The 26,104-nt window shown below is 38.4% G+C and overlaps 1 protein-coding gene across 5 annotated transcripts in view; it reads left to right on the forward strand.

Annotated features, from left to right (window-relative positions):
* Positions 1–23,532, forward strand: part of NAALAD2 (N-acetylated alpha-linked acidic dipeptidase 2) — a 59,351-nt gene extending 35,819 nt beyond the window's left edge. For all 5 annotated transcript variants that reach the window (XM_081533379.1, XM_081533378.1, XM_081533380.1 and 2 more), the window contains 8 exons: positions 2,668–2,731; positions 4,150–4,217; positions 4,848–4,939; positions 6,599–6,689; positions 8,470–8,734; positions 14,621–14,702; positions 15,992–16,084; positions 22,170–23,532. In XM_081533379.1, the coding sequence (XP_081389505.1) occupies positions 2,668–2,731; positions 4,150–4,217; positions 4,848–4,939; positions 6,599–6,689; positions 8,470–8,734; positions 14,621–14,702; positions 15,992–16,084; positions 22,170–22,362 (948 nt within the window). In that variant the 3' untranslated portion in view covers positions 22,363–23,532. The remainder of the gene's footprint in view (positions 1–2,667; positions 2,732–4,149; positions 4,218–4,847; positions 4,940–6,598; positions 6,690–8,469; positions 8,735–14,620; positions 14,703–15,991; positions 16,085–22,169) is intronic.
* The last annotated feature ends 2,572 nt before the right edge of the window (positions 23,533–26,104 follow it).

Here is a 26,104-nt window from a genome sequence, read left to right on the forward strand (position 1 = left end):
GTGTCTCTTGTAGGCTCCCCTCTGTCATCCTCTTCCCTTAGCCTCCCTGTCCAGTATCTCTGAGTTCTTAAATGTGCAAGGTAAGCTCAGAAGGCAAGTGTGCCAAAAACAAGTTTCCCTCTACCATCCTCTATTTTATGAGTCCAGATTTTATAGAATTGCTTTAAAGCATGTCATGTATTTCTTGCCATCTGTTGTTTCCTTCTGACTCCTTTCCTCTTACTTTACTTTAAAATAATATGAATTAAATAAATATGGAAGTAAAATCACACACACACAGTTAACTTGTATCACTTATGCTTTGTTCCATTTATATTGCGAAGTTTTATTTTTACGCCAGTATTGTGAATATGCATTTTGGAATAGACTTAACTTTAGATGAATAATTTCTTATGAATACATGTATGTATAAATATATATCTGTGTTCCTATAATTTTAGCAGCTTAAAATGAAGATAAAATAATTGCATTAATTTAAAAACATGTGGATTAAAAGACAGTTTCAATACTGTTTCTAGATTTCTGCCAGATTCTTGATCACATTCAACAGAAACCTTACCTTCTTAAATATAGTTTAGGAATCTTCTTTATTTCTACTGTAAGTCTGTTATAATGGGACTCTGACTCTATTTATCTATAGCAGAGTTAGCTGTCACCTGACCTGTGTGGGCAGCCACAGAGACAAGAATCCTCATTTGTGTAATAACCACTCACAGCTTTAAATGTTTTTATTGTGACGTGTTCTTATATGGTAGCAAGCTAGAGAGAGAAGCAGAGAGATCTCTCAGCATATTCTCATATGTATGTGACACTAGCCTTTCTCTGCTTTATCTTACAGGGTGAGTGTGTGAAAGAGAGAGAGAGAAAGAATATCTTGTTAGTCCTCTTGTCCATCCTCTCTCCCTCTAGTTTTTTTCTCCATTCCCTGCTTTTTTTGTTCTTTTTCTTCATCATACCTTAAAATAATTTTAGATAAACGGAAATTTGCAACTACTCACTTTAAATGATAAATGTACATGGGTATATCCAGTTTCAGTGGATCTCATACTTCTATGTATGTAATGATTGCTAGAGATTTCAGTTCAGTCCAGTCACTCAGTTGTGTCCGACTCTTTGCAACCCTCATGGACTGCACGCCAGGCCTCCCTGTCCATCACCAACTCCCAGAGTTTACTCAAACTCATGTCCATTGAGTCAGTGATACCATCCAACCATCTCATCCTCTGTCATCCCCTTCTCCTCCTGCCATCAATCTTTCCCAGCATCAGGGTCTTTTCCACTGAGTCAGTTCTTCACATCATTTGACCAAAGTATTGGCGCTTTAACTTCAGCGTCAGTCCTTCCAGTGAATATTCAACACTGATTTCCTTTAGTATTGACTGGTTGGATCTCCTTGCTGTCCAAGGGACTCTCAAGAGTCTTCTCCAACACAGTTCAAAAGCATCATTCTTTGGCGCTCAGCTTTCTTTATGGTCCAACTCTCACATCCATACATGACTACTGGAAAAACCATAACTTTGACTAGACAAACCTTTGTTGGCAAAGCGATATTTCTGCTTTGTAATATGCTGCCTAGGATGGTCATAGCTTTACTTCCAAGGAGCAAGCGTCTTTTAATTTCATGGCTGCAGTCACTATCTGCAGTGATTTTGGAGCCCAGAAAAATAAAATCTGTCACTGTTTCCATTGTTTCCCCATCTATTTGCCATGAAATGATGGGACCGGATGCCATGATCTTAGTTTTTTGAATGCTGAGTTTTAAGCCAGCTTTTTCAGTCTCCTCTTTCACTTTCATCAACAGGCTCTTTAGTTCTTCTTCACTTTCTGCCATAAGGGTGGTGTCATCTGCATACCTGAGGTTATTGATATTTCTCCCGGCAATCTTGATTCCAGCTTGTGCTTCATCCAGCCCAGCGTTTCTCATGATATGCTCTGCATATAAGTTAAATAAGCAGGGTGACAATATACAGCCTTGACGGACTCCTTTTCCTATTTGGAACCAGTCTGTTGTTCCATGTCTAGTTCTAACTGTTGCTTCCTGACCTGCATACAGGTTTCTCAAGAGGCAGGTCAAGTGGTCTGGTATTCCCATCTCTTTAAGAATTTTGCACAGTTTATTGTGATCCACACAGTTGAAGGCTTTGGCATAGTCAATATAGCAGAAATAGATGTTTTTCTGGAACTCTGTTGCTTTTTCGATGATCCATCAGATGTTGGCAATTTGATCTCTGGTTCCTCTGCCTTTTCTAACACTAGCTTGAACATTTGGAAGTTCACGGTTCACGAATTGCTGAAGCCTGGTTTGGAGAATTTTGAGCATTACTTTACTGGCGTGTGAGATGAGTGCAGTTGTGCAGTAGTTTGCGCATTCTCTGGCGTTGCCTTTCTTACTCACTCTCAGGGCATCAAGGAACTGACTCTGAAAATGCTCTTGCCTAAGGGCTCGCTGCTATTGCTATATATAGTAACTAAGCATCATAATATTTTTCTTGTTTTAAATGTATCAGTGTTGTCAACCAACGAGTTAACAGCATTTTCTCAGAAATTATTGTCAAAGGCATGGGTTTTATAAAGGTATTTGTAGAACACTCTTATACTCAATTAATTTATTTTGTTTATATTCCCACAAAATGCCGTGCGTTAGTAACAACTTTGCTTCAACTATAGGAGAATGTAAAAACACTCCAGGAGCGAAGCGTGGCTTATATCAACTCAGATTCATCTATAGAAGGTAAATTGTATTTTTGATTGTTATTAAGTAGTATACCATCATTTAAGTCTGTGCATTCAGTTTGTAAAACAAGGTTATCCTCTTCCTATGAGATACCTCAATACCTTCATTTTCCATTTTACTAGAGAGACAATCATTATAATTCAGATATATCAATGTGATTCATAACTAAACTATTGATCCTAATTTCTTTATATTTACTATTTGCTTATTTTGAATTACTAGTATTTAGCAGCCTTGATGGGAGGGGAGTTTGGGAGAGAATGGGTACATATATATGTATGGTTGACCATCTTTGCTGTCCACCTGAAACTATCACAACATTGTTACTTGGCTTTAAAATAAGTGTTTTTTTTTAAAAAAAGAATATTTTTCTTAAAAACACTATGTGTTATGAAGATATGAGATATTTTAGAGGGTGGTTAAACTTTGTATTGAATAACATTGAATTACCTGAGGTGCCAAAAAAAAGGAAAAGAAAATCTCTAGTATGACATTACATTATTCATATGGAGATAGTAAAAGGATTAGACTAAAATATCTCAGAAGAATTATTTTACAGAATATTTTATACAGAAATACTTCCTGAATGTAATGAAACAGATTTGAAGGGAGCAAAATCTACACACTTCCTTTTGTCCCTAATATGTGACATTTGTATCTCTAGGCTTTGTATTATTATTTCTAGATAAATGTCAGAGCACGCTTACTAGCTGCTGACACGCTCTGGTCTAATGTCTGCTGTATACTGCTGAATTAAATAAATAAGGGAATTGCCGGGTGGTCCAGTGGTTAGGATGCCATGGTTACACTGCTGTGGGCCTGGGTTTGATCCCTAGTTGGGGAACTATGAATGAAGAGAATGAATACTGTGGCCTTACGCCTTCCTTTGCCAAAGTTGCCCTAAGTGATACTGCCTTAGTGAAGAATGACTCTGACTGTTACTGTGTGAATTGCTGCCTTAGCAAATTCCAGTATCCTAAGTGTGTCCTGCAGCCTCTCTCGCCACTGAAGAATTATTTCCATCCTATTTTTGTTGTTGTTGTCTTAAATAATAGTCTTTATTTTTACACAAAGCACTGCAAAATGAGGCAGTTCCCCAAAAGTGACTTGGAGCTAGAAATTGCATCCTGAGTGTGAAAGTGTTAGTCACTCAGTCGTGTCTGACTCTTTGCAACCCTGTGACTGTAGCCTGCCAGGCCCCTCTGTCCATGGAATTCTCCAGGCAAGAACACTGGAGTGGGTTGCCGTTTCCTTCTCCATGTTTCCACCCTGTTTTTAATTCTCTGGGAATGATGCATTCAATTTGAAGTTTATAGTATATTGTTCGTACTTGGAAAATAAAGTTAGGATTAAATATAGATTGGAGTTTCATTTGGAAGTATTAAAATACTTCATGCATCTTGTGTATTTTTCAGGCAATTACACTCTCAGAGTTGACTGTACACCCCTTCTTCATCAGTTAGTGTATAAACTGACGAAAGAGGTATGTAGTAGATCTGTCTTAATTTTTTCTGAGAGACAGTAAATAACTCTTGTTTTTTAAATTGGTGATACTTAGAGTGGAGAAAGGAATGGAGAGTATACGTTTGTAAGTATATGTTTAATGAGGATAATAAAAAATGTTTATGTGTGTATCCCTACTGTGTGTATTCCTACATAAGTTCTTAAAATTCCCAACTAGAAACCTGAGGTCATATAGCTTGTTAAAACCCATTAAATTCCATTAAATTGTTTAAACACAGACTTTCTAAAATTAACTGCTCCTTTTCACCCCACCTGCCCTGCAAAACCAGGACTCATTGAGAGTTTCAAGCTCAGCTCTTTAATGTCTGTCTGCTGTTCTGAGGCCTCAGTGTGCACCGTCTTGGACAATCTCCTAAGTACATGGCCAGATTACTAACAAGTACAAATTATAAATGAATAGGAGTTTGGGCTGGGATTTTTTTCCCCTGCCATTTGCAAAAGCATATATATTTCTTTATATTTCTATAAAGAGTATAATACACAAATGTTCATGTAGATAAAGGTAGAAGTTGATGTTAAACAACATGTGGTTTAATACTGGCAAAAATTTAATTGTTCTCTTTTCTTAATATTTGATTTATCTTTTCAGATCTCCAGCCCTGATGATGGTTTTGAGAGTAAATCTCTGTATGAAAGCTGGTTAGAAAAGGACCCTTCGTCAAAAAATAAAACTTTGCCTAGGTAAATTACCTGTATATACATTTTCTACCACAGAATCAATTCTCCCCTTGGCTCCTTGTTTCTCCAGACATGCGATTCTCAGGTGTCCCAGGATGCCAAATTTGAGTATATTTTTGCAAATATTTAGTAAAAGATTATTAGGTATTACTTTGCATTCTTGTATAAAATTACATTCAGATATGTATTAAATAAGGGCTTCCCGGGTAGCGCACCCTGCCAATGCAGGAGACACAAGAGATGCAAGTTTGATCTCTGAGTTGAGAAGATCCCCTAGAGGAGGAAACAGCAGCCCACTCCAGTATTCTTGCTTGGAAAATTCCATGGATAGAGGAGCCTGGCGAGCTACAGCCCATAGGGTCACAAAGAGTCAGATATGGCTGAGCACATGAATTACATGTATTAAATATATTAATAAATATAACTTCAAATGGTAATGATGAAGTAAAAAAAAAATGATGGATTATTTCTTTCTAAATTTATTAAGGTGCATTATCAGCAACCACCAAGTTATGTCTTTACCTGTAGTTAGTTTAGAATTTATGTAAGAATTAATTTTTACTTCTCATTTATACAACAGCTGTCTTGCACTTATTTTGTATTTATATTTGTTTTCAACTCCTATGCTATTTCTGAAATCAGCTGTTGATAACAATTTATAGCAAATAAGGCTTGTGAGAGTTTAAATGTATCTTCATTATGTTTTATTTGCTTATTCAGAAGTAAGAAAAACACTAGAGTAAAAGATTGAAAAACATCCCAAGGTCTCAATCTCAAAAAACGCATCTAACAGTTTGGAAGTATATAGTTAGGTTCTTAATGTATACATAATTTTATATTCTGTTTTACTGACATCATTTTGAGTGAAAATCTTCTATGTCATTACATTATATATAAATATGTATGTATGTATATAGTGGCTTCTTAATTATATGCAAAGAAATATAATTAGATTTATTTCTGAAATATACTAGGGCACATTTAGAGTCTTCATGATCTTAAATGTAGACTTTCTCATGGCAGTTTTCATACTAGACTTCAGGTCTCTGAGGGGAGAGATCATATCTTATTATTTGTTTTTCCCTCAAAAAATGCCATAAATGCTGAGGCCATAGTTACCAGGTTGCCAAATTTGGTGTCACTGCCCAACTCTGATTTAGTCAGTGCAGATTTATAGGTTTACCATAGGTATAAATAGATGTAATAGGGAAGTTCCTTTGTTCCCACATTTTAATCAACTTTATTTTCTAAAGTTTAAAGATAAACTTTAAAATAAATTATGGTTTATTTGTTACTATTTTAAATAATAAAAAAGGTTTTATTGTTTAAAATCAACATATCATTGGGCTGTTGTTACTGTTGTTGTTGTTGTTGTTTAGTTGCTAAGTCTTGTCCGACTCTTTGCAACTCCATGGACTAGCCTGCCAGGCGCCTCTGTCCATGAGATTTTCCAGGCAAGAATACTGGTTGTGGGTTGCCATTTCCTACTGCAGGGGATCTTCATAGGAAAGTTTTCTTGAGGGTGGTATACCTTTTTAAATTTTTATAAAGGTACCATACAGTTCTTTGCAGTTGTTGGGACAGGATTCATTGTCCCATCTATTTATAGTATCTATTTTTGCATTTATTTCCTCATGTGTGTGTGTTATATTTTACATTTAGAATCAGCAAGCTTGGATCTGGAAGTGATTTTGAAGCTTATTTTCAGAGACTTGGGATTGCTTCAGGAAGAGTCCGTTACACTAAGAATAGGGTAAGCCATTTTCTTTATTTTGGATACATAGCACTTAATCCACATTCTTTTTGTTAGGAACTGTCATTTAGTGGTTGGGCACCGGGCACTGAATGGACATGTGCCCTGGGAAGGATGCCAGGGATAGAGCTAGACTGCAGGTCCCACTGTAGATAGACTGAGAAATAATTTGTGTTATTTTGTGAATGTTCACTGCCAGGGTTATTCAGTGAAGTGGTAGTTGACACAGTAATGCCAGGTGCTTAGCTGGTTATCACTGCCAAGAGGCTTGCATCCTTCTTCTGATGCAGGTGTTGTTGGAAAATTTGATTCTTGTTTTCTTATCTGCCCCATTGCTTCTCAAGCACATTGATGGTATGCAAGTATATGGGTTATGCAAACCTATACCATTTTTGTCTATGTTATAAGTTATGTCATAAATCATACTGAAGATTACATCAGTACACTTAGGTTTGTCAAAGATTTTACTAATTTTCTTGTAAGTGCAATATGCCAACATCATGCTTGTCTAGAATACATATCCCTTGCAAATTTGACTATCCAGAATACAACTAAGAACAGGGAAGTAAGCAAAAACAGCTGCAGAATAACCCAAAATAAGTGCATAAATCGGTATACTGCTACTCATTACACTTCATTCATAAGAGATGTACTTTTGGGAATTCCCATCAATCAGACTCCATGGTTCCCCTGCAGGGGGCACAGGTTAGATGCTTGATCGGGGAATAAAGATCCCACATGCCATGTGGCACAGCCAAAAATTTTCTGTTAAAAATCAAAAGACAAAAACAAAAACTCACCACACTGTACACTTAATGCTGATGAATGTTATTAAATTACACTTCATTAAAGCTGCCTTTAAAAAAAGAAAAGAGATGCACTTTACCCTCTTTCAAAGCCTGTTCACTTTTATACTCTGTCATCATTCTGAGCAAAGTGATCTAGTTTCTAAGACAACGCAGATTAAAAGCAGAGTGTTAGATAAATGGAAGGAGATAGATACAAGGATTCCTTTCAGTGATGTTAAAAGCAATAAGCATGATAGGTTTATATCAAAGAAGCAGATTTAAGAAAAGCAGATCTAAGTAGTCAAAAATGTTTACCTGGAGTACCACCCTGTAACAATTTGTTTATAATGATAATCCTTAATTTTGTAACAAAGATTAGGTGGCATATGAATATACACTGCTTGGGAATGCAGGCACAGGACTTAAATATACAGCTGACCTTTAAACAACTCAGGAGACAGGGGTGTTAACCCCTGGAGAAGTTGAAAATCATGTGTAACTTTACATTTGGGATCCTGTAGTACTTTAGTACGTATTTATTGAAAAAAAAATCTGTGTATAAGTGAACCCCTGCAGTTCAAACCCATGTTGTTAAAGTGTCACCTGAATAATCCCCCAGTTATTGTCAATACTGAGCTGCACAGAGCCTTTCATTCCCAATCGGTTGATAATCTCTAACTGTGCTGATATGCAGTTTGAGTATGTCCTCCTTAATTTTCAGCAAAGCAATGAGAAAAATCTTCAAGAAGCAGTATTTTGAATGAAGATTATATGAATTATTAAGTGAATAATGGTAAAATTTTAAGTTGGTGAACATTTCATGGTGAAGTCTTAGTGAATTAGCCTTAACTTTTTCCTTCATTGTGATGAAACTCAGGGTACCATACGGTTATGTTTTTTAATGGAAGCATTTTATAATTCCATAAAATATTATAATTTGAATATTTAATATTTTTCTATACTTGATCCCTCCCCACCCTTTTTTTTTCCAGAAAACAGATACTTACAGCAGCTATCCAATATACCATACAATTTATGAGACATTTGAATTGGTAGAGAAGTTTTATGACCCCACGTTTAAAAAACAGCTTGCCGTGGCTCAGCTACGAGGAGCATTGGTTTATGAGCTTGCAGACTCTAAAATCATTCCTTTCAATATTCAAGACTATGCAAAAACTTTGGAAAACTATGCAAGAAGTATTTATAATTCATCCAGGAAACATGAGCAAGCATGTAGAGACCATGGAGTATCATTTGGTAAGAAATGGTTGGGCAGATATTTTACAGTCATCAAGTTAGAGCTTTAAGATATTGTCGCCTGTCATCATCAGTGCATACAGTTTCATCCTAGAATTTATCCCTGCTTCATTTCATCATCCTGACATCTAGACAAAGAACTTTAAACACCTATTAAACAGTGCCATTTAGTTTGATATGTGTAGGATGAATCCATTGTGCTTAAGTTTGTGCTGCAAACATTGGGTTGATAAATATTTTCCCTATATTGCTGCCTTTAAAAATGTTTTTATTGTTATAAGAACAATACTATTACAGTGTAACAATATTACAGAAAGATGGGGAAGTAGAGAAAGCCACAAATTCTGCTACATGTATGTATTATAATTATTATCATCATTATTACAGCATTTACCTATTAGTGTTTTCCTACATGGAGGATTTTTTTACATAGTTTTCCGCATTCTTTCCTTTTCTATCTTGCCTTTTTGTGGTTGCTTTTCACACCAAGTCTCTCCTGAGAAGCAGTGATGAAGTTTATTATAGTATAGTGTAGTGTAGGAGCATTAAGCATTGTATCTTGAAGCAGTTTCCTAGCTCAGATCCTGGCTCTAATATTTAGTCACTGTCAAACCTTGGGAAAGTTACTTAACACCTCTACTGTCCGTTTTATTGTGAATAAAATAGTAAAATATGTTTCCAAGATTGTTGTGGAGATTCAGTTGGTTGGTACATAGAAACAATGGTGACTGACAGTGCTCATAATGTTAGCTATTATTACTGTTTTATTGTAACCATTCTCTTTTACTATTCTGGGAGTACATATTCTTTGTATATATCAAAGTTAACAAATACTTACTGAGTGTCTACTGTGTACCAAGTGCTCCGTTATTTCCTGGAAGACAGAAAGAAGTTTAAGAGATAGTCATTGTCCTCACAGAGCTTATATTCTCATGGAGAAGGAGAAGACCAAACGCAGGAGATAAGCTATTAGAGGGGTGCACTATAAGGGCCCTGAAAATGAGTACTGGATGGTCAGTAATGGCTTCTGAATATAATTACACAGCAATTAGTAATCTTCAGAAAGAGGATTAGCAGCAATACTAAGATCTAGAAATTGAAGCAGAGAAAAATTTAGAAAATGGTGCTTATATCATTATGATTCTACAATCACTGCAGTGATGGGAAAAATGAAGAGAAATGAAATGAAGAAATAAGCAGAGCCTGCAGCAGGACGGGTGTTTGGAGTCCTGTGGCTGTCCAGCATCTATTTCTCTTCGTAAATGCCCTGATTTCTTTCTGGTGAATTAGCCTTTGCTAATTTTTATTATGTAGGGTCCAGTTGAGGGACAGATTACATAGTTGCAGCAGAAGGACTGTGTAGAAAGTTGATGGATCCATCCTTTCTCCATCTGAGGGCCCTAGGCTGATCTATAAATGCTTTTCTTCCCCTTATTTTCAAACTCTGTATCTCCACTGGTGCCTCTCCATCAACACTGAGTATTCTCCTATCTTTTCTATCTTAAAAACATTCTTCTATGCGATGTGCCCTCCTTCCTTCACAGTTAAAATCCTTCATTTAAGGTTAGGCAACAGTCCCTCAGAAGCATTTTAATGAAGGAATGATGAATGTAACGATGTATAGATGGATATGCAGTTCTCTACATCCTGCTTATCAACTCATTGCATTGTCTTATGTTCCTAAGACTCTACTAAAACTGCTCTTTCCAAAGGTATCATTTACTTGTGCCACTAAATCCTAGGGACACATTTTTTCTCTATTAATATGTTGAATTTTGTGTTTCACTTGAAATTTAAAATTTCTTCAACACTCTTTTCCCTTAGCTTTCATAATATCTACTATTAGATTGTTTGATTTATACATGATGTTAAAAGCAGCAACAATAACTGAAGACCAAAAAAGACCTTATTTCTTCTATTGAATGTGCTTATACTGAATGCACTACTTACTAGCTTTGTAGTCTCACAGAGATCCCATGTTTGGAGCTGTAATGCTTTATCTATAAAATGAATGTTGATCATGTCATCTGCAAACAGTGAGAGTTTTACTTCTTCTTTTCCTATCTGTATTCCTTTTGTTTCTTTTTCAGCTCTGATTGCTGTGGCCAAAACTTCCAAAACTATGTTGAATAGTAGTGGTGAAAGTGGGCATCCTTGCCTTGTTCCTGACTTTAGGGGAAATGCTTTCAATTTTTCACCATTGAGGATAATGTTTGCTGTGGGTTTGTCATATATAGCTTTTATTATGTTGAGATATGTTCCTTCTATTCCTGCTTTCTGGAGGGTTTTTATCATAAATGGATGCTGAATTTTGTCAAAGGCTTTTTCTGCATCTATTGAGATAACCATATGGTTTTTTTCTTTCAATTTGTTAATGTGATGTATTACATTGATTGATTTGCGGATGTTAAAAAAACCTTGCATTCCTGGGATAAAGCCCACTTGGTCATGATGTATGATCTTTTTAATATGATGTTGGATTCTGTTTGCTAGAATTTTATTAAGGATTTTTGCATCTATGTTCATCAGTGATATTGGCCTGTAGTTTTCCTTTTTTGTGACATCTTTGTCTGGTTTTGGAATTAGGGTGATGGTGGCCTCATAGAATGAGTTTGGAAGTTTACCATCTTCTGCAATTTTCTGGAAGAGTTTGAGTAGGATAGGTGTTAGCTCTTCTCTAAATTTTTGGTAGAATTCCGCTGTGAAGCCGTCTGGTCCTGGGCTTTTGTTTGCTGGAAGATTTCTGATTACAGTTTCGATTTCCGTGCTTGTGATGGGTCTGTTAAGATCTTCTATTTCTTCCTGGTTCAGTTTTGGAAAGTTATACTTTTCTAAGAATTTGTCCATTTCTTCCAAGTTGTCCATTTTATTGGCATATAGCTGTTGGTAGTAGTCTCTTATGATCCTTTGTATTTCTGTGGAGTCTGTTGTGATCTCCCCATTTTCATTTCTAATTTTGTTGATCTGATTCTTCTCCCTTTGTTTCTTGATGAGTCTGGCTAATGGCTTGTCAATTTTGTTTATCTTCTCGAAAAACCAGCTTTTAGTTTTGTTGATTTTTGCTATGGTCTCTTTTGTTTCTTTTGCATTTATCCTCTACATAGAAAACCCTAAAGACTCTACTAGAAAATTACTAGAGTTAATCAATGAATATAGTAAAGTTGCAGGATATAAAATTAACACACAGAAATCCCTTGCATTCCTATACTCCAATAATGAGAAAACAGAAAGAGAAATTAAGGAAACAATACCATTCACCATTGCAACAAAAAGAATAAAATACTTAGGAATATATCTACCTAAAGAAACAAAAGACTTATATATAGAAAACTATAAAACACTGATGAAAGAAATCAAAGAGGACACAAACAGATGGAGGAATATACCGTGTTCATGGATTGGAAGAATTAATATAGTGAAAATGAGTATACTACCCAAAGCAATCTATAGATTCAATGCAATCCCTATCAAGCTACCGATGGTATTTTTCACAGAACTAGAACAAATCATCTCACAATTTGTATGGAAATATAAGAAACCTCGAATAGCCAAAGCAATCTTGAGGAAGAAGAATGGAACTGGAGGAATCAACCTGCCTGACTTCAGGCTCTACTACAAAGCCACAGTCATCAAGACAGTATGGTACTGGCACAAAGATAGAAACATAGATCAATGGAACAAAATAGAAAGCCTAGAGATAAACCCACGCACATATGGACACCTTATCTTCGACAAAGGAGGCAAGAATATACAATGGAGAAAAGACAATCTCTTTAACAAGTGGTGCTGGGAAAACTGGTCAACCACTTGGAAAAGAATGAAACTAGAACACTTCCTAACACCATACACAAAAATAAACTCAAAATGGATTAAAGATCTAAACGTAAGACCAGAAACTATAAAACTCCTAGAGGAAAACATAGGCAAAACACTCTCCGACATAAATCACAGCAGGATCCTCCATGACCCACCTCCCAGAATATTGGAAATAAAAGCAAAAATAAACAAATGGGACCTAATTAAAATTAAAAGCTTTTGCACAACAAAGGAAACTATAAGCAAGGTGAAAAGACAGCCTTCAGAATGGGAGAAAATAATAGCAAACGAAGCAACAAACAATTAATCTCAAAAATATACAAGCAACTTCTGCAGCTGAATTCCAGAAAAAAAAACGACCCAATAAAAAAATGGGCCAAAGAACTAAACAGACATTTCTCCAAAGAAGAAATACAGATGGCCAACAAACACATGAAAAGATGCTCAACATCACTCATTATTAGAGAAATGCAAATCAAAACCACAATGAGGTATCATTTCACACCAGTCAGAATGGCTGCTATCCAAAAGTCTACAAGCAATAAATGCTGGAGAGGGTGTGGAGAAAAGGGAACCCTCTTACACTGTTGGTGGGAATGCAAACTAGTACAGCCACTATGGAGAACAGTGTGGAGATTCCTTAAAAAACTGGGAATAGAACTGCCATATGACCCAGCAATCCCACTGCTGGGCATACACACCGAGGAAACCAGAATTGAAAGAGACGCGTGTACCCCAATGTTCATCACAGCACTGTTTACAATAGCCAGGACATGGAAGCAACCCAGATGTCCATCAGCAGACGAATGGATAAGGAAGCTGTGGTACATATACACAATGGAATATTACTCAGCCATTAAAAAAAATACATTTGAATCGGTTCTACTGAGATGGATGAAACTGGAGCCCATTATACAGAGTGAAGTAAGCCAGAAAGAAAAACACCAATACAGTATACTAATGCATATATATGGAATTTGAAAGATGGTAACGATAACCCTATATGCGAGACAGAATAAGAGACACAGATGCATAGAACAGTTTTATGGACTCTGAGGGAGAAGGTGAGGGTGGGACGTTCTGGGAGAATAGCATTGAAACATGTATATTATCATATGTGAAACAGAACACCATTCCATGTTCGATGCATGAGACAAGGGCTCAGGGCCGGGGCAATGGGATGACCCAGAGGGATGGGATGGGGAGGGAGGTGGGAGGGGGGTCCAGGAAGGGGAACACATGTAAACCCATGGCTGATTCATGTCAATGTATGGCAAAAAGTATTACAATATTGTAAAATAATTAGCCCCCAACTAAAATAAATAAATTTATAAAAAAAAATAAAAAAATAAAATTAAAAAAATTGAAAAAAAAATAAAGTAATTATGCTCCAGTAAAAAATAGTTTATTAATAAAAAAATAAAATGAATGTTGAATCCCCTGCATTATAGGATTAATGTAAGAGGCAAATCAATAATGTATGGTAGTGTCCAGTTCAGAAAAGATGGAAAATGATGACCAGGTTTTTATTAAAAATATGATACACTTTCCTAGTCCCTTTTCTTAGAAATTTTGTGAACTAAAGATTGATCAGACCAAGCTGGATCCCAGTCTCAGAGTTTAAATGTATCAGCTTGTCTGTCACAGGTTGCCTTAAATAAGATCTTAAATGTACTACTTAAAAACTAAAAATGACATTGTTTTATTCTGTAATAATTATAAGAATGAAGCTCATTTATAGTGTCTGGCATACAGTTGTCCCAATAAATAAGTAATGAAAGAATAATAAATGAATGCTGAGTTTCTGATAAATTGAGTTTTTATGTCCTAGACTCTTGAAATTTGTTATTTCCTTAAGAATCAATTTTGCCATTTTCAATTTTGTACATTATTTCTTTGTTACAAGATTTTCTAATACATTCCATGGATCTGCAAGAAGACTCAGTAGAAAAATAGTTTCAATACCTATTGAGTCATAGCAAACTAGCATGAGGATGGTGGGAAAGTGAAACTTTGAAATATGAAACACTTGTGCTTAATAATTTCACCTCTATTCTATTTTTTAAAAAGAGTCCTTATTTTCTGCTGTGAAGAACTTCTCAGAAGCCGCTTCAGATTTCCACAGAAGACTTTCACAAGTTGATCTGAATAAGTAAGTTTCAAATGTAAAGCTATCTACTGTTTTTAAAAGCAATGTGATTAGTGGAATGAACTGTGTGCCCTCACAGAAGCACTCAATTCAGAATCATTGCTACTCAAATTATGGTCTTCCAACCAGCAGCATCAGCATCACCCGGGAGCTTGTTAGAAAGGCAGAATATCAGTCCTTGTGCCAGACCCGCTGAGTTAGAATTCTACAGTAGACTCTCCACGTAGTTTGTATTCACATTAAAGTTTGAGGCGCATTGCTGTTGAAAGATAAACTAAAAACTCATCCCATGGTGGGGGCTAAGGAGACATGTCTTTTGAAGCTTGCATGGTAAGAATTCTGACTGCTGCTGCTAATTCATAATTCTGCGGGTTTAAGTGCATTCGTAACACATTATACTACAGTCCCAAATAGTCCTGTGAACAGTGTAGAAATTCTACTTTTTTTTTGCATGTCCTTTAACCTCTTGCTGGAGAATCCCAGGGATGGGGGAGCCTGGTGGGCTGCCATCTAGGGGGTCGCACAGAGTCGGACACGACTGAAGCGACTTAGCAGTAGCAGTAACCTCTTGCCACTTGAAAGGTGAAAAATAATTTTAAGTTATACTCAAAGCATTATTTAACAAGCATAAATTGTACCACCTCACAGTTCATATCACTTTTCTTAATATTTTTTAAATTCATTCAAAAACGCTTTCCCACCTCCCATCCAGGCAGAAAGCTGTGTCAGTCATTGTGAGGGGCCTTTCTCTCTCCCTGGGGTCGTAGGACAACCTAGGGAACTTGTGCAGCACCCCAAAAGATTAAGTTGGCAGATTCCAAGTGTGGAAGGGACTCCCCGCCCACAAGGTACAGCTGTCTCTCTCCCCACTTGGAGGCTCCTGCAAACTCCCTTCATTCTGTGTTGTTCAGCCTTTACTCTGCTGCTTTCCTCCATGGTGGTACTGAATGACTTACCAAGAACAGCTTGGCAGTCCACGCTGTCTATCTTTGCAGGGGTCCTGGCTCTCCTACAGAGAATTAAAGATGTCTTTCACTTCTTTCTGGAAAGTCTGTGGTCTTGAAAAAGAAATCAAACCATTTCCCAATCAGTCTCTTTGCCTATTATAAATACTAGAAAGATGCGCCTGCTGTTATATGCAGCTTACCGTATGAGCCTGGGTATTTTAATATTTATTTTCTTAAAAGTCTATGATTTAGAAGTTTCTTTTCCCCATGCCTTATCCTTATTTAATAGTTTAAAATGCGGCTTCATGGTAAGGGTTTTAATTATCTATTTTTTTATTCTCAAAGCCCCATGGCAGTGAGAATCATGAATGATCAGCTGATGTTTCTTGAAAGAGCATTCATCGATCCTCTTGGTTTACCAGGGAGGCCGTTCTACAGGTAAGGAGGCAACAGGTATTGCACTAAAGGACACCAAGCATGTCACTCTGACCCAAACCAGCATGCCCGAGGTCTGCTTTAAACCACTGTCAGATGTGTGGAAAGTGGATATGTATACTGAAGGAAACACGGGTGAGATTATGCAGGTGGCACTAGTGGTGAGGAACCTGCCTGCCGATGCAGGTAGACATAGGAGACAGGGGTTTGATCCCTGGGTCAGGAAGATCCCCTGGAGGAAGGCATGGCAGCACACTCCAGTATTCTTGCCTGGAGAATCCCATGGACAGAGGAGCCTGGTGGGCTACAGTCCATGGGGTCACAAAAAGTTGGACACATCTGAAGCGACTTAGTATGCATGCATGATAGTATACTTTTTTTTAATTTATTTGGCTGTGCCAGGTCTCAGTTCCATCATGAGGGCCCTTTCTCTGTGGCACACGGGCTTTCCCATTGTGCCACACAGGCTCAGGAGCCTGTGGGCACTGTAGTTGGGGTGCGAAGGCTTCATTGCTCCACAACATGTGGGATCTTCCCCCACCAGGGATTGAACTCCTGTCCCCTTCATTGCAAGGCTAATTCTTAACCACTGGACCACCAGGGAAGTCCCATAACAGTGTAATCTGTAATATCAGAAAAATTAATTTCATATCCTGTATTGCTTTGCTACAGATATAAATGGCAAATGATAGTTGAAAATGACTCTTTGTGACAAAATCTAAAAGACAGAATCTTAAAGGGGATTTTAGAGCTCATGTGGTTCAACTTTCTACATGAATCTTTTCTGTAGGATCTCAGGAAAGTGGTTATCCAGCTGCTGTTTGAATCTTCCAGTGATGGAAGACTTGCTATCACATGAGGAAGTTCATTCAATTATAAGAAAGATCTACTTAATAAGAAGTTTTCATTATAAAGATATATTTCCCCATAATGTTCTCCCTCTGATCTTGTACTGCTCTCCAAGTCAAGTAGAATAGTCTCGATCTATTTCCATATAGCGTTTAGGGTTTCAGAAGATGGGTGCCATAGTTTCCCATAAAGAATTGTGCTTTTTTCTCAGTGTCTGGCTGCTTTTGGATAGTCTCCAGTTTTTCAAAGTGCCTTTTAAGCTGTGGTTCCTTGGTAAAAATTAGAAAGGCCCTAGAGTCAGAAATCTTTGTTCTAGTTCACTTGGCACATGTGTGATTTACAGCAAGTCATATCTAGGGCTTGCTCATCTGAATTAAGAGGGTGATAACAAGCTATTTTACAAGGCTGTTTATAGTCAAGTGACACAAACAAAAGATAGCTCTACATATTTCATTTCTTATAAACATTAGTAATTAGTGTTAGCATTTAACTGCTTATAATCCTAGGCATTTAGAACCCATCTCTGCCAAATACCAAGTGTCACCTGGGCAAATTACTTCTCCAAGACTCAGATTCCTCAACGGTAGATGGAGATTACTGTGCTTATACCCCATAGGTTTATAGATTTAAGGCTTGCAGAAGATTTATCTCAGAGAGGGGTGCACTGAGTAAATAGTTGCTGTTTTTAGTATGTGTGTTGTCGAAGTGAGCGCAATAGTTGCTGTTTTTATAAAATCTTACATGTTGTGAAGATATTTATTGATGCAAATAAAATAGCATCCATCAGTTAAGTATTTACATAAACCAAAGATTGGAAGCCAATTTATAGATTAATCTTTTTTTGCCATGAGTCCATCTTTATAATATATGTTTTTAATTTATATGATTTATAAGCAGGATATCTCATTTTCAAATTCATGCTCTGTGGAGTTACATAGAATAAAAAGGGGCAATGCTAGCACCTAGATGTTTCTGTTATTTCCTTCAGAGAAAATCAGAGATGAGAGTTTGGTGTTAAATTTTGAATGCAGTTATGTATACGTTTGGTTGTTTATCTATTCATTTGTATTTACATAAATGGGACCATATATCACCTTGCAACTGCCTTTTTGGGTAACAGTTTATCTTAGAGGTTTTTCTGTGTCAGTATGTATACTTTAAGCTATTCTCATCTGTTTCATTGTTTTCCATTATATGGCTTGCATGTGTAATTTTTAGTCCTTATTGAGTTTTTAATTAATTTGTTTTTTTCCCCCAATTACTTACTATTAGAAAAGTACTACTATAAAATGTCCCCAAGACCTACTTGAACATTTAATATCTCTATAATCAGTACCTGGGATTTCAGGGTCAAAAGGTAAACACATTTTAAATTTGATTAAGTAGCTGACAAACTGTCCTCCAATTTAAAAAATATATTGGGAACTGTTCATTGAACACAAAGGCTGTATTCTAAAGTGAGGGAGAGGCAGTTCAAGACGGCAGGGTAAGGAGATACAGACCTCACCGCCCCCAGACACACAGAATCTACAGCCACAGATGGAATGGTTTCCTCTGGGGGGAAAAAAACAAACCCTGAAAACTGAGCAACTCCTTCACATCAGGCGAAGTAGAAGAAGGCCATGTGGATGTGAAAGGGGTAGAGGAGGCTACTGCCCAGTGTCACCACAAATCCCACTGCATCGTGTGGTTGCGGCAACCGACCATCAGGAGGGAGCTCACAGACCCAGAGCTTCTCTCTGGGGAGCAAAGGGCCTGTCCCCAAATGAGCCACCTCACCTGCACCTGAGGGTGAGCCTCCCCGATACCTGGCTTTGAGACCCAACGAGGCTGCATCCATGAGACCAAAGGGATGCACAGAAGCTAGAAATGGCTCAGGCTGAAAGAACTCCGCTAGAATCACCTGCCACCGGCCCCAGCACAGAAGCAGCCCTTGAGTATCCCCCAGATTTTATGTGAAAGAGGTTCATTTGTTGATCTTAAAGCACTGGCTCGAGGGGCGGGGACCGGTTAGGACCCTCTCTGGGGTGGAGGCTGGTGGGTACTCTGCTCTTCCTCTGCCTTGCTGAGGCTGGTGGGCACCAGCTTTCCCCTCTTCTTCTCCAAAGGCAGTGATCTTCCTGCAGTCCCTCTGCTGAGCTCCAGAGCACCAGTATCTCCAGAGGGAAGCTTTTATCTGCATGTGATAGGCTGGCTTCTGCATCTGGTGTCCTGGTTTTTCCAGCTGTCTCCATCAGACACTCCTTGATTGCTTGGCTTGAGGTTGGGAGGGTGAGGGGGGCTTGCATTCCTGAATCCCATGGGGCTGTAACAATTGGAGAGACAGTTCTTGCCAGAGAGCAGACTGAAACACACCCCGGGTCTTTCTGAGGAAGAAGCTCCTTTGCCTGGCCAAGAGCTTTGGCCTGAGTGGCAGGGTTTCACTCCGGCCCGCTTCTAGAAGTCTGCAGGGCTGCACTTGGGTAGTGAAGGCTGGTGAAAACGCTCTCTGCTCCTCCTCTGCCTCACTCCAGCTTGACCCTCTCTCAGAAGGGAGCTTATACCCTTTTCTGGCCCTCCGATTTTTGAAGCTGCTACCGGGGATGCCTTTACATTTTCTGACTCTGGTGACCAGAGGGAAGTATGCTTGCAGCTCTCAAGGGGATATGGGTTAGATGTGGGTTCAGTCTCTGGGTCAGGAAGATCCCTTGGAGGAGGACACGGTAACCCAGTCCAGTGTTCTTGCCTGGAGAATTCCATGGACAGAGGGGCCTGGCAGGCTACAGTCCATAGCATCACGAAGAGTTGGACATTACTGAAGTGACTTGGCACACATCACCAAATAGAAGGCATGGAGTTAAAGAATATGTTAATGGAATTGAGAAATGCACTGGACGGGTTCACTAGCAGACCAGACGAAGCAGAAGAATCAGTGACTTGGAACTACAGGCAGTGGAACTCACAGAGCAACAAAAAGTAAGAAGGGTTTTTTAAAAGCGATGACAGTTGAAGGGACCTCTGGGACAACATCAAGTGAAACAATGTGTCTTACAGAGGTTCCAGACGGAAGGATAGAAGGAACTGAAAACTTCCCTAACCTGGGGAAGGAGACAGACATCCAGACCCAGGAAACCCAGAGAGTGTGAATGAGATGAACTCAGAAGATACCCATCCTAAGACAAACTATAATTCAAATGTCAGAAAAGGTGTTAACAGAGACAGTGGCGCCCCCTGGTGGCGTAGTGGTTAAAGCTTCATGCTCCCTTCACAGGGGGCATACGTTCGATCTCTCATCAGGGAACTTAGATTCCGCACACCATGGCAAGGCTGATTAAAAAAAAAGAAAGTCTCAACAAGCTGGATACAGAGGCAATGTATGTCAATATAACATAGCCCATATATGACAGAACCACAGCTGCCTTTATGCTCAATGGTGAGAAACCCAAAGCGTTTCCTTTAAGAGCAGGAACAAGGCAAGTATGTCCACTCTCACCATTTTTATTCAGCAGGGTATTGGAAGTCCTGGCCATAGCAGTTTGGGAAAATAAAGACATCCAAATCAGGAAGAAGTAACTGCCACTATTGCAGAAGAAAATCCTAATGATTCCAGAAATAAAACTGTTGGGTTGGCCAAAAAATTCATTCAGGTTTTTCTGAAAGGTGTATGGAAAAACTCAAATGTACCTTTTGGCCAACCCAATATTAGAATAAATGAAATCTGTAAAGTTATAGGACACAAAATCCATGTACAGGAACCTATGGTGTTTCTATACACTGATGATCAGAAGAAAAATTAAGGAAACACCTCATTTACAATTTTATCAGGTTTTCTTGATTCCTGAATCAATAATATTGTACATTACTCTCCCTCTACAGCTCTCCAGAAGATGGCATATGTACTAAGGAATACCTGTGACCTTTATCTCTAGTATCTCAGCTTATATATAGGTCAGACTATTAATGTTTATAAACAGTTCACCATGTATACTTGTTTCATTAACAACAATCCACTTAAGGCCATACTAAAATTCAAAAGCCAAAGCAATAAATCCTGATGTACTCTGGGAAATCTAAATGATTACATTATAAATGTCTTCGATCATTAATACTTACAGAGAGTTCCATATTTTGTCATACGGTAGCTTTACATTCTGAAGCAGCTCTAGGATTTGACTGTTAGGCCTAATTTTTTTTTTTTTTTTTTTAAAGAAGGGATCTGAAGCACTCCCCCAAGCCCCCGCAGCTGCCTTTAATTTACTTTGTCTGCGCTGGGTCGTCATTGCTGCGAGCAGTCTTTCTCTGGTTGTGGCGGGGCGTGGCGGGGAGGCACTCTCTGGTCGTGGCGCCTGGCCTTTTCATTGCGGTGGCCTCTCTCATTGTGGAGCGTGGCCTCTGGGCTGTGCAAGCTCAAGAGTGAGTGTGGGGTCAGTAGTTGTGGCACACGGGCTTGGTTGTCCCACAGTGTGTGGAGTCTTCTGGACCTGCGTTGACAGGTGGATTTCCTTAATTACCGGACCACCAGGGAAGTCTAGGCCTAATTCCTGATAAGAGTGATTAATCCAATATGTCCCTTTCTGGAAGGTAGAATTCCATGCAGTGGGGAGAGAAGTGGCTTGATCTCCTGAGCTACTTATGAGATGAAGTAGGAAATCAGCTGCAGTCTTTTCTTCTAGATTGGAAATTAAGTGTGTCTTTGTGGGCAACCCATATGTAGCTGTTTTACCTTTGTGGAATGGGCTTCGTTATCCTTACTAATTATGATATTTTTGAAATACAAGCTCCTTTGCTTGTTGCTTTTTAATTCTGAAGAGTATTGGGAATAACTCATTCTTGTTGAATCTTTAAAAAAGACAACACAAATGTAATTATTTTTAAATCTCTTATTAAAAAAATATCCATAAATTATACATGCTTTATGGATGTCTGTGGATGTCTTGGCAGTTAGACAACTAATGCCTGTAACTTACAGGAAAGTATCTCCTTATTTCCAGCTGCTTGGGTTGATAACATGATATGATTTGCTAGACACATCTTATCAACTCCTTTCTTTGCTTAAAATGATACTATTGCCTAAGTGTCTCAAACCAACAACATAAGGTTTTACTTTGGAGTAACAAAAGTAGATATCAGGAGGAGACACAGTATTTCATTATGAATGCGATCTAAGAAAGACACCACAAAAGAGAAAAGAAGAGCATGTGAAATGTAATGCATGATGAGTACTCTTTAGCTCAGCCTGTCCTCTGTGTTTTTCTGCTAGGCACATCATCTTTGCTCCAAGCAGCCACAACAAATATGCTGGTGAATCATTTCCTGGCATCTTTGATGCTATGTTTGATATTGAAAATAAAGCAGATCCTCGTTCAGCCTGGAAAGAAGTGAAGAAACACATTTCTATTGCAGCCTTTACAATTCAAGCAGCGGCAGGGACTCTGAAAGAATTCTTATACTAAAGTCTCAGGCAACTGGCTGCCATTAAAAGTCTGAGGATAAAATCCATCTTTCTGATAACACATGAAGCCAGAGTATGCTAAAATTTTGCTTTTCATGTCATGTTTTGACTTTAGACTTCCAGCTTGTTCATCTGTAAAGAGATTTTTGGCTCCAAAAATTTAAAACTTCATCATCAAAGTGCTAATCCAATAAAACAAACCAAAGAACTTCATCATTTGTAGTAGAATGAAGTAAGAAATGGCAACCCACTCCAGTATTCCTTCTTGGAAAGTACCATGGACAGGGAAGCCTGGCTGGCTACAGTCCAAGACATGACTGAGCACGGACATCCATGCATATGGAGAAAGAGATAAAGTAAATGAAAATTCCCCAAAATAAAATATGGCAAGGAACTTAAACTCTTCAGACATTGTTGGCTAGAATGTAAAACAGTTCAACCACTTCAGAAAACAGTCTGGCACTTTTTTATGAAGTTAAATATATAATTATAGCTCAAATTCTACTTCTAGGTATTTACTAAGGAAAAGTAAAAACATGATCACCAAGACTCTTGGCATGTTCATTGCAGCTTAATGTGCAAATAATTGTAAGGAAAGATTGAGGGCAGGAGGAGAAGGGGATGACAGAGGATGCGATGGCTGGATGGCATCACCGACTCAATGGACATGAGTTTGAGTAAACTCTGGGAGTTGGTGATGGACAGGGAGGCCTGGCGTGCTGCAGTCCATGGGGTCACCAACAGTCGGGCATGACTGAACAGCTGAACTGAACTGAATGTAAATGTCCATCAATAGATGAATGAATAAACTGTTGAATGGACTACGACTCAGCAATAAAATGAAAGAATTGCCAGTCCATGTAACATTACTGGCAGACATTGTTGAGGGCAAGAAGCCAGATGCAAAAGAATGCTTAGTATGAGATTCTACTTAATACATGAAGAAGCAAAACTAATCTATGGTATTAGAAATTAGATCAGTGATTGCATGGGTCAAGTAAGGGTCAGGGAGGTTTGCGGCACAGAGGGAAGTTTCTGGCATTATGGGAGTTTTCTCTATCATGATCTGGATGATGTGTACACAGGTATACACATTTGTCAAACCTCATCAAATTGTACACTTAAAATGTATAACAATGATACCTTAATAAATGTTATTACCAAAAAAAAATCTGGCAAGGAAATTGGAATAGCTTAGTTTTCCATCTTTTCTCATAATTTTTAGTTTAGAAAAAAGTCAGTTATTGAAGAAAACATTGGAATTCTACCTTTCTCTCTGCATTACCAGACGTAATAAATATCTTAAAATTTAGCAGAATACATCAATTTTTTTCCTAAAAGCAAAGTAACTATATTGTCTTCTAGCTTGCTTTCTCTGTATCTAACATTTAAAAATAAAATTATATAAATATACATGTAATACTGATATATATGTATATCAGTTAAGTCACTCAGTCGTGTCCGACTCTTTGTGACCCCATGAATTGCAGCATGCCAGGCCTCTCTGTCCATCACCAACTCCCGGAGTTTACCCAAACCCATGTCCATCGAGTCAGTGATGCCATCCAACCATCTCATCCTCTGTCGTCCCCTTCTCCTCCTGCCCCCAATCCTACCCAGCATTAGGGTCTTTTCCAATGAGTCAACTCTTCGCATAAGGTGGCCAAAGTATTGGAGTTTCAGCTTCAACATCAGTCCTTCCAATGACCACCCAGGATTGATCTCCTTTAGGATGGATTGATTGGATCTCCTTGCAGTCCAAGGGACTCTCAAGAGTCTTCTCCAACACCACAGTTCAAAAGCATCAATTCTTCGGCGATCAGCTTTCTTCACCGTCCAGCTCTCACATCCATACATGACCACTGGAAAAACCATAGCCTTGACTAGACGGACTTTTGTTGGCAAAGTAATGTCTCTGCTTTTAAATCTGCTATCTAGATTGGCCATAACCTTCCTTCCAAGGAGTAAGCGTCTTTTAATTTCATGGCTGCAATCACCATCAGCAGTGATTTTGGAGCCCCCCAAAATAAAGTTTGACACTGTTTCCACTGTTTCCCCATCTATTTCCCATGAAGTGATGGGACCAGATGCCATGATCTTAGTTGTCTGAACATTGAGCTTTAAGCCAACTTTTCACTCTCCTCTTTCACCTTCATCAAGAGGCTCTTTAGTTCTTCTTCACTTTCTGCCGTAAGGGTGGTGTCATCTGCATATCTGAGGTTATTGATATTTCTCCTGGCAATCTTGATTCCAGCTTGTGTTTCTTCCAGCCCAGCGTTTCTCATGATGTACTCTGCATATAAGTTAAATAAGCCGGGTGACAATATACAGCCTTGATGTACTCCTTTTCCTATTTGGAACCAGTCTGTTGTTCCATGTCCAGTTCTAAATGTTGCTTCCTGACCTGCATACAGGTTTCTCAAGAGACAGGTCAGATGGTCTGGTATTCCCATCTCTTTCAGAATTTTCCACAGCTTATTGTGATCCACACAGTCAAAGGCTTTGGCATAGTCAATAAAGCAGAAATGATGTTTTTCTGGAACTCTCTTGCTTTTTCGATGATCCAGCGGATATTGGCAATTTGATCTCTGGTTCCTCTGCCTTTTCTAAAACCAGCTCGAACATCTGGAAGTTCACGGTTCACGTATTGCTGAAGCCTGGCTTGGAGAATTTTGAGCATTACTTTACTAGCATGTGAGATGAGTGCAATTGTGCGGTAGTTGGAGCATTCTTTGGCATTGCCTTTCTTTGGGATTGGAATGAAAACTGACCTTTTCCAGTCCTGTGGCCACTGCTGAGTTTTCCAAATTTGCTGGCATATCGAGTGCAGCACTTTCACAGCACCAGCTTTCAAGATTTGAAATAGCTCAACTGGAATTCCATCACCTCCACTAGCTTTGTTTGTAGTGATGCTTTCTAAGGCCCACTTGACTTCACATTCCAGGATGTCTGGCTCTAGGTGAGTGATCACACCATCATGATTATCTGGGTCATGAAGATCTTTTTTGTATAGTTCTTCTGTGTATTCTTGCCACCCCTTCTTAATATCTTCTGCTTCTGTTAGGTCCATATACATTTTTAAGCTTTAAAAATCCTTCTGTGAATGGACAGTTTGGCTAAATTTACACCCTCCCTGTCTTCCTCCTGCTGCCTCACCTTCTCCTGTGAAACCATTATGGAGTACAAATGGTAAAGAAAAGTGTAATAGCTATACTTTTGATAGCTTCAACCCTACTGAATAATATGTCTGATAGGTGAAAATAGTTGACCCTTGAAGAACATGAGGGTTAAGCGTGCTGACTCTGTATAACTGGAAATCCATGTGTAACCTGCCAGTTAGTCACTCCATATCCTTGCTTCTGCATGCATGCATTCAACCGACTTCATGCATTCATGAAGTACTGTAGTATGTATTTAGTGAAAACAATCAGGTAAACAGACCTACGCAGTTGAAACCTGTGTTGTCCACAGGTCCACTGTAGCTGCCACAAATCTTCATACTCAGTCCTGTTGAACAGAATCATACCAGCTTGTACAAACTTTCAACAAGAGCCTAATGATTCAGAATTGTGGGTGATCTAAGATGAAACCTTCCTAAAGCTTGGTTGTTCAATTATTTTGCCAAAAAGCGAATCAAAATTAGGTGAGCCCTCACAGGCAGGCAGGCACACCGACTGCAGTCAGAAGCTTTAAAGGGCAATGAAAGTGGTACTTATGAAACATAAGTTTATAAAGCATAGTAG

This window comes from Giraffa tippelskirchi, chromosome 10 (genome assembly GCF_054371585.1).
Source record: "Giraffa tippelskirchi isolate mGirTip1 chromosome 10, T2T-mGirTip1v1.2.pri, whole genome shotgun sequence".
Lineage (NCBI taxonomy): Eukaryota > Metazoa > Chordata > Mammalia > Artiodactyla > Giraffidae > Giraffa > Giraffa tippelskirchi.